The following is a 14,020-nucleotide window of genomic DNA, read 5'->3' as shown; positions in this document are numbered from 1 at the left end:
TCGATCCCTGGTTGGGGAACTAAGATCTCACATGCTATGCGGCGCAGCCAAAGGCAAACAAACAAACACATTAATTAATTAAATGCATGTGAGGCGGCGCGGCGGAGAGGCCCGGAGAGCCGGAGCAGGCTTCCATGCCCCCACCCGCCCGCTACAGATGCGCGGCAGGGCAGGGGGCGGGGCTAGGGGCGGGGCCGATCGATCTTCTCCGGCTCCGACGTCCTCGGCCTGCCGGGTTAGCCCCGGTCGGCTAGGGTGCGGCCGCGGGAACAGCGCTTGCGGATGATGTGGGGCAGCGGTCGCCTGGCGGGTGCTGGGGGTGACGGGGCGGCCGTGACCGTGGCCTTCACCAACGCTCGCGACTGCTTCCTCCATTTGCCGCGGCGCCTCGTGGCCCAGCTGCATCTGCTGCAGGTAACGCGCCTGCCCCGGACGAGCTTCCCGGCCCCGAGTCGGGGCACCTGGTGGGCAGTCTGCAGTCGGCCGGGCCCCAGGTCTATTAGGGGCGCAGCGGCCGCTCAGGCCTCTCCCGGCGGCGGGACGCGGGCTGCTTTCCCCGGGCCGCCGACCGGTTCAGAGGCCAGACTGTGGGCCGGTCTGGGCGGTCTTTGCAACCACACCACGTCTAGTGCAGCCCCGGGCCTTTGAGTTAACTTGCCGCATTCCAGGTCTTTTACTCGGTGAAACTGGGCTTTCAGACATCCTGATATTCTGCCACTGCGTTCAACTATTTCTCACTCCAGGTTGGAAAAGCTTTTGAGAAGTCGGGTTTGTTTGTCTTTTTGGGTTTTGTTTTGTTTCATTTTTAAAGAGTGTTTTTCCTACCAATGATCTCCAGGTGCCTGCACGGCTGTGGCCTGGGCCTCCAGAAGGAGGGGCAGACTTGGTTTGTGGAGCCCCTGTAGGTTAACAGAGACTGAGCCCTGTGTCCCACCAGCGGGATAGGTTAATAAGATGAAGGTTCTTCCAGCGTCTCCGTTGCTCGGACCACCTCTGAGGTGTGCTGGGAATGTGCAGTGGGATTATGCATACTTGGACGTATGTAGTTAGGATTACTTGAACCTCTGCTTTCAGTTGCCGTCTGAACATTGTGATTGTGGTAGTTCATAGCTCTAACCACATCCCTACTTTCATTATTTTAAAATAGAGGCACCTGGTCTACGAGTTTGAGTGTGCTTCTGGGGGCAAAAGGATAGAATATTCGAAATCTTTGAAAATCCTGGATGCCTAGTACCCCACTACTGGCTAATCCTTGCAGGAAATATTGAAGAGTTTGCAATAATTTCAAATGTCCCACCTTTCCATTTTAGTAACTACTTTTCTAGATTATATTTGCCCCGTCTTTCAAAGCATGTTAATTTCAACAGATCCTGCCATTATTTCTTTTACCATAAAGTAGGTAGTCTCTTGGCCCTGATGAGCTCCCTTCATGGCAGGAGATGAGTTAGTTATGTCACCAAATCCCAGGTAGATCCTGCCTGCCCTGTGCTCAGTCAGCTTTGATGGAAATTGTCCACAGTGCCTTCAAATCTCCACCTAATGAGTTTATAGGAAACACTCCCCACCTAATGAGTTTATAGGATTGCTTCCTTACAGTAGCTCTAAAATGTGGATGCTGTGTTACATTCATCACTATTTAGGAATTTAGTGGTCTTGATCTATTTTAAAAATTTTTGGCCTTCAATAAGTATTCATAAGAATTAATTCATAGATATATTTTTGAAACTTAAATCTCTTTAGCCTTGGAACAAACTGTTGTTTCTGTCCAGCCTATATCAGCAGAATAGGCCAACTTTTCTCCCCAATTAGAAAAGTAATACATGTTTTATAGGAAATTTGGAAAGCATGGAAAATTATAAACAAGAAAATAAAGTTACCCATAATCCCCAAACCTAAAGATAACTAATGTTAACAGTTTGAATCAAATCTTCTAGTTTTGTTTCTAAGCTCTATTTTTAACAGAAATGGAGTCCTACACACACCCTTATATGTAGTTTTGTATCCTGATATTTTCCCTTAGTGTTACTATAAGTGTTTTATTTTGTTAAAAGGTAATTGTCATTTTTAGTGGCTAATTAGTATTCTGTCATAAGTTTGCCGTTATTTAATTGTTCACTGTGATGGAACGTTTATATTGTATTCAATTTTTAGACATTAAAAGTGATACTGTAATTATATTTTAATAAAAGTTAAAAATAACATAATCTTTGTTGTATAATATATAATAAAACATTGTTTTATTTTCTGGTTATTTAGGATAGGCTCCCAGAATTATTGAGTTAGAGGGCATAGATAATTGTTAAAGTAGAAAGTCATGAGTTGGGAGTTAATAGGTTGAATTACTTTACTTCAGCTGAAGCATTGAATACGTAATACAGATAATACTGTAATGGGTAAAGAGTCAGAATGATGATTTTCTGGCCTGTGTCAGATTTTCCTTTTTTTCTTTCAGTTTTGAGATATAATTGGCATACAGCCCTGTGTAAGTTTAAGGTGTACAGCATAATGATTTGACTTACATGCATCATGAAATGATGACCATAGTTGGTTTAGTGATATCCATCATCTCATATAGATAAAAAATTATAGAAGTAGAAAAAAACGTTTTCCTTGTGATGAGAACTCAGTGTTTACTCTCAACAAGTTTCATATATATTAATGCAACAGTGTTCATTGTATTTATCATGTTGCAAAAGGCTTTAAAAATACGGATGTTCTGGTTCTTCCTCAGTCCTACTGAATCAGAATCTTGGGGAGTGGGCTTCAGGCACCTGTAGTTTTAGAAATAACTTAAGGCTACTTGGATGCACAAAAAGTTGGGACCCGCTGTTCTAGAATCATAGAATGTTGATGGTGAAAGAGACCTTAGGTATCTAGGTCATTTCTGTACTTTCATGCATGAGCAAACTGGCCAGTCCATTTCCCTGCAGTTAATTTGCCCTCGTCTGTAACTCACCTGCATCATCCACCCTCGCCTCCTCGCTGTTTCTTCCATAACCCAGCTCCTTCCCACTTCTGTACTCTTACTCAAGCTATTCTTCTTCCCTAAAGCATTTTTCCTCATTCCATGCTTTTAAAAACAGCATAATTGTACCTCCTCCACATAGTTTCAGATTCTCTGTTGCCCACATTTGTCTCCTTTTCAAAACTTCACTGCAGTGTTTATGTGACACAGCTCACTTGTTATATTCTGTTCTGTGTTTTAAGTATTGTCTTCTTTTGTTTATCCAAGTCCTGTTTCAGGACTGGGTACCCAGAGGATGCTTTAACTCAGGATTTCTTAACCTTGGCACTACTGACATTTTAGGCTGGGAAATTTCCTGTTGTGGGGGACTGTCCTGGGTATTGTAGGATATTTAGCTGCATCTTTGGCCTCTACCCACTAGATGCCAGCAACACCCCTCCTCCTGGTTGTGACCAAAAATATCTGGAGACATTGCCAAATGTCTCCTGGGGGAGAAAATCACCCTCAGTTGAGAATTACTACTGTAGCTTAGTTAACTTTGTCTGCGTTACTGAAACAGGGGAGAGGATTCATATCCACACGGAGAGCAACCAAATGAACCTAAATCACCCTCCAGAAATAGCCATTTTGTCATTTCCTTTGTGTTACCCAGGCCTCGGACCTGGCGGATCCTAAGGCACTGCAACCTATGGTTTCACCCAGCAATTTCCTTCAAGTGATATGGATACCATGGGTTTGGGCAAAAGCAGGTCAGTCATTTGTTGATTAGATTGAACTCCTGGAAAAGGGGCTCCCTTCTCTCTAGGCTGTCCTTTTCTTCTCTCTACCTGAGGGCCCAGGGGCTCTGTGGTCCAAGTGAATGATTTTTGATCTAAAAATGAACTCAGAAGATTAGTCTGCAAAGTTTACTGAATCCAACTGAACATATATTATGACTTTATGGGGGCTGATTACCTACCTTCTGACCAAATGAATAATTGAAGTATTTTTCATATTTAATGAAGTTGATTTTTCCGTTTTCCACCCCCCCCCCCCCCCCCCCCCCCCAACCCCCCCCCCATTTCATATTTCCTTATTTAACATCTGGTGTTTAAAGTTTCTTCATATGAAATAGGGGAATTGATCGCATTATATGTCAATGACTGATGAAACCCCGTAGAAAGTTTTTGGGGGATTGGTCACCTTGACTCTTATAATCTCAGCTCACATAGTTACAGCTGACCTAGTAACTTTGGACTTTGACTCCAAATCTGAGTCTCTCTCTACTGTGTCACATTGTTCTCAGTGGAAAGATTTTGTCAGCCAGAGTGGTTGAACTGTCCTGTAAAGAATTGTAAGAAGGACTTCCCTGGTGGCGCAGTGGTTAAGAATCCGCCTGGCGATGCAGGGACACAGGTTTGAGCCCTGGTCCGGGAAGATCCCACATGCCACGGAGCAACTAAGCCCGTGCGCCACTACTACTGAGCCTGCACTCTAGAGCCCATGAGCCACAACTACTGAAGCCTGCATGCCACAGCTACTGAATCCCGTGCGCCTAGAGCCTGTGCTCCGCAACAAGAGAAGCCACTGCAATGAGAAGCCCGCGCACCACAATGAAGAGTAGCCCCCGCTCACCACAACTAGAGAAAGCCCTCGCGCAGCAACAAAGACCCAATGCAGCCAAAAATAAATAAATTTAAAAGTATATAAATTTATTAAAAAAAAAAGGATTAGCCAGAAATAGACTAACATGGTTGATATTCACATGGGAATATCAGTAATTCCTTTTTTCCCTTCCAGGTTTATATATTTCCCAAGGTTTCTTTAATAGGTTTGTAATTTTTAAATCATAGAAAACATTTTTTAATCCTTAAGCACAGACATACATATTTTATATAATTGCTCTTAAGAAGAATAAATTTTATATTTTGCTTTCTTTTACTTATGTTTCCATAGTTCAAGACTTTTAAAAATTATTATTTAAGAAGCTGCGTAATATAAAACTTTTGGAATGTACATAAGAAGCTATTAACAGTAATTACCTCTGGGAACAGGGACCAGCCCTCACATTTTATGCTTTTATACTTTTTGTACTTTTACCATGTATTACTCTTCTAATAAATAAATACTATTACATTTTTATTGATTAAAAAAAAATGCATGTGAGATGGAAAAGCATCATAAATAAAAGTCTGCAAAGTGGACTAATTTTGTCAAACATTTGACCTCTGATGAACAAGCCAAATTGTAACAGGGAAAGTAAAATGTTAATAGTATGTTGTCAGCCAAAACAAAATCAATGGAAGTAACACTTCAAAATTTTCATACTTCCCATGTCCCCACGGCTGACACCCTGAGTTTATTTCCACAGTCAGAGCCTAAATTATAAATAGCTGTTATTTTATAAATAAAAGAAGACAAGATGATTTTTAACATCATGAAGCTGTAACTAGAATTGGAAGGGGAAAGTGCTGTGTGGGTCATTTTCTTCGCAGGGCGACATTCTGAGGTTGAGTGGGAGAGGTGAGGGGATATAAAAGGAATGTTAATTTGCAACACAATCTCAACTGACATTCTAGAGTGTGTATTTAATCACTCCATAAAAACCAGACAGAGAATGAGCCGGGAGAAGTGAGAGAAAATGTCTGTCATAACCGGACTCTGGGCAGGCCCAGTCACTGTCAGTGGTAGAGAAGGGACAGAGAGGTCATCGGGCTGTAGGTGTGGGCTTGTCTTCCTAGCTTTGTCTCCGGGTGACCTTGGGCACCAGTCTGGGCTTCAGCTTCTCATGCCGTAGCATATGAAGACTCTCCCTGCCTCTTGGAGAATCAGAGGCACTTGACTTCATTGCAATTTACTACCATTTTTCCTGCAACTCCTGAGCACCGATGATGTGCCCGGAAAAATGCTCATTAGCTGGTGGCCGCGGGGCGGCGGCAGGATATAAAGAAGGGGGAGCAATGAGAAGGGTAAGTCCAGTCCTTGCCCTAAAGTCTTTTTTTTTTAACTTTTTTTCTTTTCTTTTCTTTCTTTCTTTCTTTTATTTATTTATTTTTGGCTGCATTGGGTCTTCATTGCTGCATGTGGGCTTTCTCTAGTTGCGGCGAGTGGGGGCTACTCTTCGTTGAGGTGCGCGGGCTTCTCATTGCCATGGCTTCTCTTGTTGCGGAGCGCGGGCTCTAGGCACACCTGCTTCAGTAGTTGTGGCGCACGGGCTTAGCTGCTCCGCAGCATGTGGGATCTTCCCGGACCAGGGCTCGAACCCGTGTCCCCTGCATTGGCAGGTGGATTCTTAACCACTGCACGACCAGGGAAGCCCACCCTAAGGTCTTTTAAAGAACTTTAAAAGATGCAAAACCTTTGGGATTCCAAAGATGCCATCAAGGTATTATGACAACCTGTTAATTCCTAATGATTATTTATTTGTGTGTTACTAGTGAGGAAAATAATAATCAGCCATGTGGCCATCCTTGATTCTTCATCCAAATAGTTCAGGATTTTCCCGGAGCTGTGAGGCTTCTTGGATGCTCACCAGACCAGGGACATCTATGCTCCACAGAAGAGAGCAGTCGTGGCCAGTTCGGGGGCCCCTCGCCCCAAAAGGCAGGAGGACCTTAGAGATCAGAGGCCAAGACCAGGGCCTGGACTCTCTCCCTGCTCTGCTCAAGTGCAGCAGCTCCGGGGAGACTGAGCGTGGGGGGCCAGAGGTGTCATCCGGGCTCCCCAAAGGGCAGACTGCTTAGCTGACCCCAGTTTCTCCCCTCCAGTCTTAGGAAGCGAGCCTCACAATACCAGAGCAATGCCACTGGACAACAGAGGCTTTGTGAAAGAGAGCCATGAGCCCCTGGGCCCTGCTGCCACTCCTGAGGCCGGGACAGCAAAGGCCAAAGAGACAGGGGACAGTGATGGTTCCTTTAATCCCAGTAAGCTAGACTTCCCAGAACCTGCAGGAGACAATTTGACAAGGAACAGTCTCAGATCTCCCCCTGGCTGCCCTGGGTTCAGGGAAAGGGGCAGAATGATTCTTTCTCCAGGAGAAAAACCTTGGCTCCCTTAAAGTGAAATAATGGTTATAAAGTATCAGGCACAGCAAATATCAATATATGGTCATTCCCTCTTCCCCAAAATAATTGATTAGACTAAACTCAGTTGAACCAATTGTCTTTGGAAGTAACCCACAGGGCTGCCAGAACATTCTCCAATCTAACATCCTCAAACTGTGACTGGCGTTTGCATTTGGGTAGAGACGTATTCATTCAGCCTGTACTGAGTGGCTCATGGTGCCAGGCCAAGAGCTAAAAGTCCTGACCCTGAGTTCAAGAAACCTGCAGTCCGGTGGGAGAGACAGAACAGCAGCACAATTCTTGTGCAGTGCCCTGAAGAGGGCAGCGCAGGTGCCATGGGAGCACTGAGCTGTGGCTGGCTGCAGCCTTTCTTAGCTGTGTGATCTGAGGCAAGCTGCGGAAACTCCCTGAGGCTCAGTGTTCTTATCTATAAAGTGAAGCTAAAAAGACCCATTTCACAAGGTTGTTAGAGGATTAAGTGAGTAAATATGATCAGATGTCTAACCTAGTATCTGGCCCAGAGTGGGAGCTTACCAACTGTTCCAAAGACTCTACCCTGGGGAAGAAGGGTTAACAGGGACCTGAGTCTCTGCCCAGCAGCGTGGGCCTGGTCAGCCAGCTCAGGAGAAGGAAGCCCTCCCTCCCTGGCTAGTGTCTGTTATGTCCACCTCCCTTTGAAGGGACTGAGGAAGGAGTCAATGGCAGTAGGAAGCTCCTAGTGTAGACCTTAAGAAGATGGGATAGTGCAGAGGGCTCTAATTCTGCCAAGGCTGTATTCAAGCCCTGCTCAGCCCCACACACTCCAGTCCTCGGTCTCCTCGTGTGTAAAATGGAGCTAACAATAGCCACTTCATTGGCTTATGTTAAAAAATAACACGTGGGGCTTCCCTGGTGGCGCAGTGGTTAAGAATCCGCCTGCCAGTGCAGGGGACACGGGTTCAAGCCCTGGTCCGGGAAGATCCCACATGCCGTGGAGCAACTAAGCCCGTGCGCCACAACTACTGAGCCCGTGAGCCGCAACTACTGAAGCCCGTGTGCCTAGAGCCCGTGCTCCGCAACGAGAGAAGCCACTGCAGTGAGAAGCCCACACACCGCAACGAGGAGTAGCCCCCATTTGCCGCAACTAGAGAAAAGCCCGTGCGCAGCAACGAAGACCCAACACAGCCAAAAATAAATAAATAAATTAATTAATTAATTTTAAAAATAATAATAACACCTGTAAACTTACAGACACATGGAAGGTTCTCAATAAATGAGAGTGGTGGTGGGGAAGGTGGGGCTGTGGTGATGGTGATAATCATGGTGGGGATGGGGACACAGGAACAGTGATCATTTCTTCCCCTCATGCAGGTGCCACAGGAGGTAGCCCAAGACTGGTGTAAAGAGAAGGATATTCCCTATTTTGAAGTCAGTGCCAAGAATGACATCAATGTGGTACAAGCCTTCGAGATGCTGGCCAGTCGGGCTCTGTCAAGGGTGAGTGGCACCTGCCAGGGCTGCCCCCTAGGATGGGGGAACTCAGGAGCGTCCAGAAAAGTATATATCGGGAGGGACGTGGGTGGGACAGGATTGCTCATCATCTTAATTAATTAGTTGTTGAATGGGCTCAACGGTACTCCAATTCTGTAACCACAGAATGCCAGAGGCATAAAGCTTTCTTAGAATCCATCATCAGTGGTCCCTCAATCCGGCTAATTATCATTTGTGGAGTTTCTAAAAAATAACAGTTCTATACCTCACCCCTGGAGACTCTAATTTAGTAAGAGTTTGAGAAGTAATGCTCTAGTTCAGTCCCCACTGATGGGAGAGAAGCCCCAAGGTGCCAAGTATTGGTCCAAGTGGAATAATGAAGCCTGCGGGAGTTGCTGTCATCCTCCAATCAAAATGATGGATAGATGTAGACCACTTGGTGTAGTCTCTCAACAAGCATGTGTTGAGTATGTCACGTGTGTCAGGTCCCGTCCAGGGCTCCGGGGTCCCTTGCTCTCGTAAGGGAGACAGATCGGCCCAGGAGTGGCTGCAGGGCAGGCTCTGTATGGTGGGCAAGGACTGGTGATGGGGCCCCAGAGGAGGGACACACAGCCCACACTGCAGGGGAGAGAGAGAAGAGGAAGACCAGGGAAGGCCACCTGGAAGTATTAGCAGGGTTTTAATGCCATTCTGATATAGAGTTCAGAAACTCTGAAGAGTATCCGTGAGAGATTGGCACGGGGAGGGGCTCAGCAAGTTTCATTATTCTGCCATATGCAATCAAGGTGGGCTTCTTAGAAATGGGGAGAAGGTCATCACGGCAGTGATTCTGAATTGAGGAAAGGAGCGAATGAGGATGGGCAATCGGAGGGCTCCCCTCTGTGGAAGGGCCTGCTGTCACAGGGTCTGCCTGGCCCTGCCCTGCGGGTTGTCCACAACGGAGAGGGACAGCAGCCACCCCTAGCAGCTGCCCAGGGAGAGGGCTCGAGCTTGCCATCCTTACAGCCCATTGCCTTAATCTCAGAGTTTGCCCCCATGCGCTATTATTAATGCTTCCCCTCCTGGCCCCCAGCCCTCACTGTGTCATGTTAAAAGGAAGCAGAGGGGCGGCTCTCTCCAGCACATGGTCAAGAAGTGCTGCTCTATCACACAGTCAGTAACACAGACGTGCCTGCTCATGCCGTCCCCTGGAAGGTGAGGGATGCTGTTTGACCTCGTAGCGTGACGCGTGATCACTGAGCCTCCACGAACACAGGGCAGTGATCGCCAAGTGCTTAGTCGCAGGGAAGCTCCGTCAGCCCACAGCCAGCCAGTGTCTGTGCGTAGTTAGCCTCTGTCCTTTCTGGAGAAGGAGTGTCCTTCATTCTTGAAACTATGTCCTTCCTGCTGTGTCACTTTTATGACACAGTGATGTTAGTGGATGGTAGTTTGTCTGCTTGTTTTTTTTTCCATTGTCCTTACTTGGCAAAAGAATGGATTGGCGACCCCATGTCAGTCCCTCACAATGATGGGGGAAATTTACTGATGAGAAGTTTGGCGGTCACGGGTGTGATACCTGCAGTCAGACTGACCTGGGTTTGATCCTGCCCACATGCTTTCAAGTGGACCCCTGGGCAAGACATATGACTTTTCTGAGCCTCAATTTCCTCATAAGATGGAAATAATGCCATCCCATAAACATTCTTGAGTTGTCAGGCTAGGGCTGGAGATGTGGACCTCAGTGGCCCCACGGTCAGGTAAAGGAGTAAGGCATCCGAAATAGGAGGTCATGCAGAGAGAACAGACTTGTGGTTGCCAAGCGGGGGGAGGGGGGAGGGGGGGGAAGGACTGGGAGTTCGGGGTTAGCAGATGCAAACTAGTATGTATAGAATGGAGAAACACCAAGGTCTTATTGTCTGGCACAGGGAACTATATTCAATATCCTGTAATAGGCCATAATGGAAAAGACAAAAAATACAGATTTACAAAACAAAAAAGAAAACAAATAGACTGTCATGGAGTGAGGTAAGTGCCATGGGCCGGGGCGGGGAAGGGACATGGCCAAGGCATCGAGGTGGCTCAGAGGTGCTGGTGGCGAGGGTGGGCAAGGATGCCTGCCCAGAGAGGTGGCGTGTGAGTTGGAGGTTGAAAGGTCATATGCAGTTTGCATGGGGGACATGGTAGGCCGTTGAAGGCATGAGCAAGAGCCGCAGAAGGGCGGAGAGAAGGGCGTCGCAGAGGCCCAGGCGTGAGTCCACAGTGCTCATGTGAGGGACCACTGTGGGCTCCGTCTGTAAGAGGAAGAACCGTGGCATGGAGGGAAGTGGGGCCGCTGGGCCGAGGTGAGCGATGGGGCTCTCAAGGCCAACAGCACCAGACCATGAAGGCCTGGTGAGCCCCAACCAGACCTTGGACTTCATGCTGTAGGCCCATGACCTCTAGACCCGCTGCCAGACTCCCAGGGCACACAGGGGCCCAGTCGGGACCTGGAGGCCGGCAGGGCGCATCTTCCAGCAAGGTCTCTATTATTCAGAAATCTGGAAGAGAAACATGTCACCCTAAAATAAACATAATTACTAGAGCACAGAATGTAAATTCTCACATGGATTTTTAAGGTGAAACTGGAGTTTCCAAATCTATACTTTAAAATCAAACAGGAGTTTTCAGGGACATTTCCTACAAGTACCTCTCCCCTCCTTTCCAGGAAGGTCATGTGCTCATTCACACCAGCCCAGAGTATTTGGAGAGGAAGACGTGAGAGGTGCTGCTAGAATAAGGAGGGAGCCGCAGCCTGGGGTGGGAAGAGCTGGGCTCTGAAGCCGGGTGAGTCTGGCTTAAATCCTGGCTCTACCTCTTACTCACTGTGTCCCTGACAAGTCATACAGCCTCCCCTAAGCCATCACTTCCTTCCCTTTAAAGTACAAGTAATAGTATCTTCTTCATAGGGTTGTTGCCAGGGCTAAATAAAATAACATGGTAGCACAGAGAAGGCATTAAATAAAAGGTAGCTATTTTTAAATGAAAGCTATGGCTAAGGGCTTTCAGCAGGGAAGTTTCATGCTGCAGGGAGGATGGGCTTGATGTGTGGTTCAGAAGGTCCGGACATGAGAAGATGAAGATGGCAAGGACGGTATAGATTAAAGAGACTTTGGAGGGAGAACCATCAGGGGTTGATGATTATCAAATGTAGGAGAGAAGGAATCAGGAGCTGTTGAGATTGATACCGAGGTTTCTAGCTTGGCAAACGGAGGGATGATTGATTAGTGATGCTATAGACCAAGATAGAAAAGAGGGGAAAGCAAAAGCGTCCCAAGAGGAGGAGGCAATGGAGCACATGGCATTTGGGGTTCCTTGAGGTTCCTTGGAATGTCTGAGTTCTGCCGTGAGCTCTGGATGGAAACAGCAGCTTACAGGTAGACCACCAGAAGAGATACTCGGTTTACATTTTGAAAGGAGAGAAGGTAGTTAGTTACTTTAGTTTCCCAATCTGGCCACCTTCAAGGATTAGGGTATTTAGTTATTCCAAAATATGACTAAGAATGCCCTCATAATCAAAGAAGGGACACCCACCTGCTTTGGGGGATTTGGGATGACGGGATTTTGCTCTACCAAGTTGGCAATACCAACCCTGCTGGGGCTGGTCAGGCCCGGCATGAGCTGCAGCATGGAAGCCCAGTTCCTTTTGGATTAATTAGAGAAAGACAAACTTGCCATATCCGGGAGGGAAGCAGGCTGACAGGCAGGTAAGCTTAGTGAAATTATAGGACTTTTATGAAGTCGTCAGGATGTAGGATCTAAAGTCAGGGCTATGAGGTGACCAGGCTTGGAGAGACAGACTCCCACAGTCACATCCCCACTGAAATGATGCATTAGGATACTATGGTGTTACTTTACAGTTAGACATGCACATACTTGCTAAGACGACTGGGGTCTGGAGAAAAGAATTACACAGGAAATCTAATTATGGACTGCCAGTGACTTGGAAGGTTTGCAGGAAACCTGAGGAGCGAGATGATGCCATTATCGAGTGAAATGATGTCGTAAATGGGAAGAGCTCAGAGCTGACTTGGACCTGGGGAGGATGTGACTATTATTGGGTGAAGAGAGCTGGCATGAAGACCTCAGGCTTTGCCGGTGTAATGAACGAGGGCATTTCTCACACCTTCAAAGGCAGCACTGTTTGTTCCTCGGATAAAGTGCAAAGCAACTCAGAAAGCCCTCAGCTTAGACTCTCCCTCCCAAAGGCTGGCATCGAGGACAAGTCACGGGCTCTGTTCATGATCCCAGCTGGGCCTTCTGTGGATGTGAGGGTGAGGCATACCCAGGGGTGATGAATCAACAGGCCCTGCCCCCTGGGTCCAAAAGACCCAGCTAGGAAAGTTCCTGATCCCAGGCAAGGTCTCTTTGATGTTTATGGTGAGACGGGGACCAGGAAAGTACAAAAATCAGAGAATCTTTTCAAAAGCCTGTCTTTCTGGGAGAAGTGGATCAGTCAGCTTAAAACGGGACTTAAACAGTAATGCTCTGCTTCTCCTTGTCCCTCCCTGTGAGGCTCAGAAGGGTCAGGATTTTAACTACAACCAGCTCAGGGGAGTGAGCGGGCCCTGCAGATGGGGCCAACTGGAGGACTGGATGGTGTCCCGGGCGGTGCAGCCCCGAGCCCGCACAGCAGACCTGGGCAGTGCTGGGGGAAGGAGCCTCAGGCACCTCAGGGAAGGACTGTGCTCCTTCAGGGTGAAGGGCTGGGGAAGGCCTGTGGTGCGTGGGGCCAGGTCGCCAAGCAGTGGGCTAGGATCCTCCCCAGCGCAGGGGAAGATGGAACTGGGGTGTGGAGACATCCCCAGAGGGCCAGGCTTTCATTGGGAGACACTGCCCCCCACTCCCCAACACTAATCTTTCCTAATGCAAATATATATATATATATATATAACAAATAAAATTCTAATAGCGCCAAAGAATTTGCTGAGGGCTACTCAAGGCCCATCATCCAGGCTGACTAAGGGTAGCTGGTGCTCTGCTGGCCCGGACACCCTACCAGGCAGTGGGTGAGAAATGGGGGCTCTTCAAGAAGCAAACAGTGGGAAGAAGGGCTGGGTCCCAGGCCCGGTGCCCTGAGCTCTGTGCTGTCAGGCTAACCTACTGCTCACTGTCTGGTGGTGGCAGCGAATGATGGGCCATCAGGGGACCTTCTCATGTGTCTTGGGGGGTGACCATCATGAGGGTGACACAGGCAGGTCTGACACAGCCTCCTGGGGTCCAGAGTCACCGGCACTAAGGGTTTGGTTGACATTCACCAGCTGGGCACCATGGCCGGAGCCCAGGAGCCATGGAGGAGAAAAAAATCAGTGCAGGCACAACCGCTCTTCTGGAAATTGTCCCCTCAGAGGGGCACTTGAGACAGGCAGCCCCACAGGGGGCTCTGTCCAGCTCAGGTCTACACCAGCGTGTCCACTTACCCACTCACCCTCACACACACCACCAGCTGCCGGGAGAACATGAAGGCTGGGAGCTCGGAGACTGGGGGGAGCCTTGGCCAAGGAAAGTGATCCCTCGAAGAAGAGAC

At 47.8% G+C, this 14,020-nt stretch overlaps 1 protein-coding gene across 10 annotated transcripts in view; it reads left to right on the top strand.

Annotated features, from left to right (window-relative positions):
• The window catches only part of LOC103020603 (ras-related protein Rab-7b), an 85,720-nt gene that overhangs the window by 14,039 nt on the left and 57,661 nt on the right, over positions 1–14,020 (top strand). For 5 of the 10 annotated variants that reach the window (XM_057539565.1, XM_057539567.1, XM_057539563.1 and 2 more), the window contains exon 5: positions 8,359–8,484. In XM_057539565.1, the coding sequence (XP_057395548.1) occupies positions 8,359–8,484 (126 nt within the window). Of the gene's footprint in view, positions 1–3,617; positions 3,715–4,250; positions 5,403–8,358; positions 8,485–11,161; positions 11,281–14,020 lie in introns of those variants that run through there. The other 5 variants (XM_057539559.1, XM_057539561.1, XM_057539569.1 and 2 more) reach the window with 4 other exon arrangements.

Source organism: Balaenoptera acutorostrata, unplaced genomic scaffold (assembly GCF_949987535.1).
Source record: "Balaenoptera acutorostrata unplaced genomic scaffold, mBalAcu1.1 scaffold_608, whole genome shotgun sequence".
In the NCBI taxonomy this organism is placed as follows: Eukaryota; Metazoa; Chordata; class Mammalia; order Artiodactyla; family Balaenopteridae; genus Balaenoptera; species Balaenoptera acutorostrata.
This window is presented reverse-complemented; position numbering and strand designations above follow the sequence as displayed.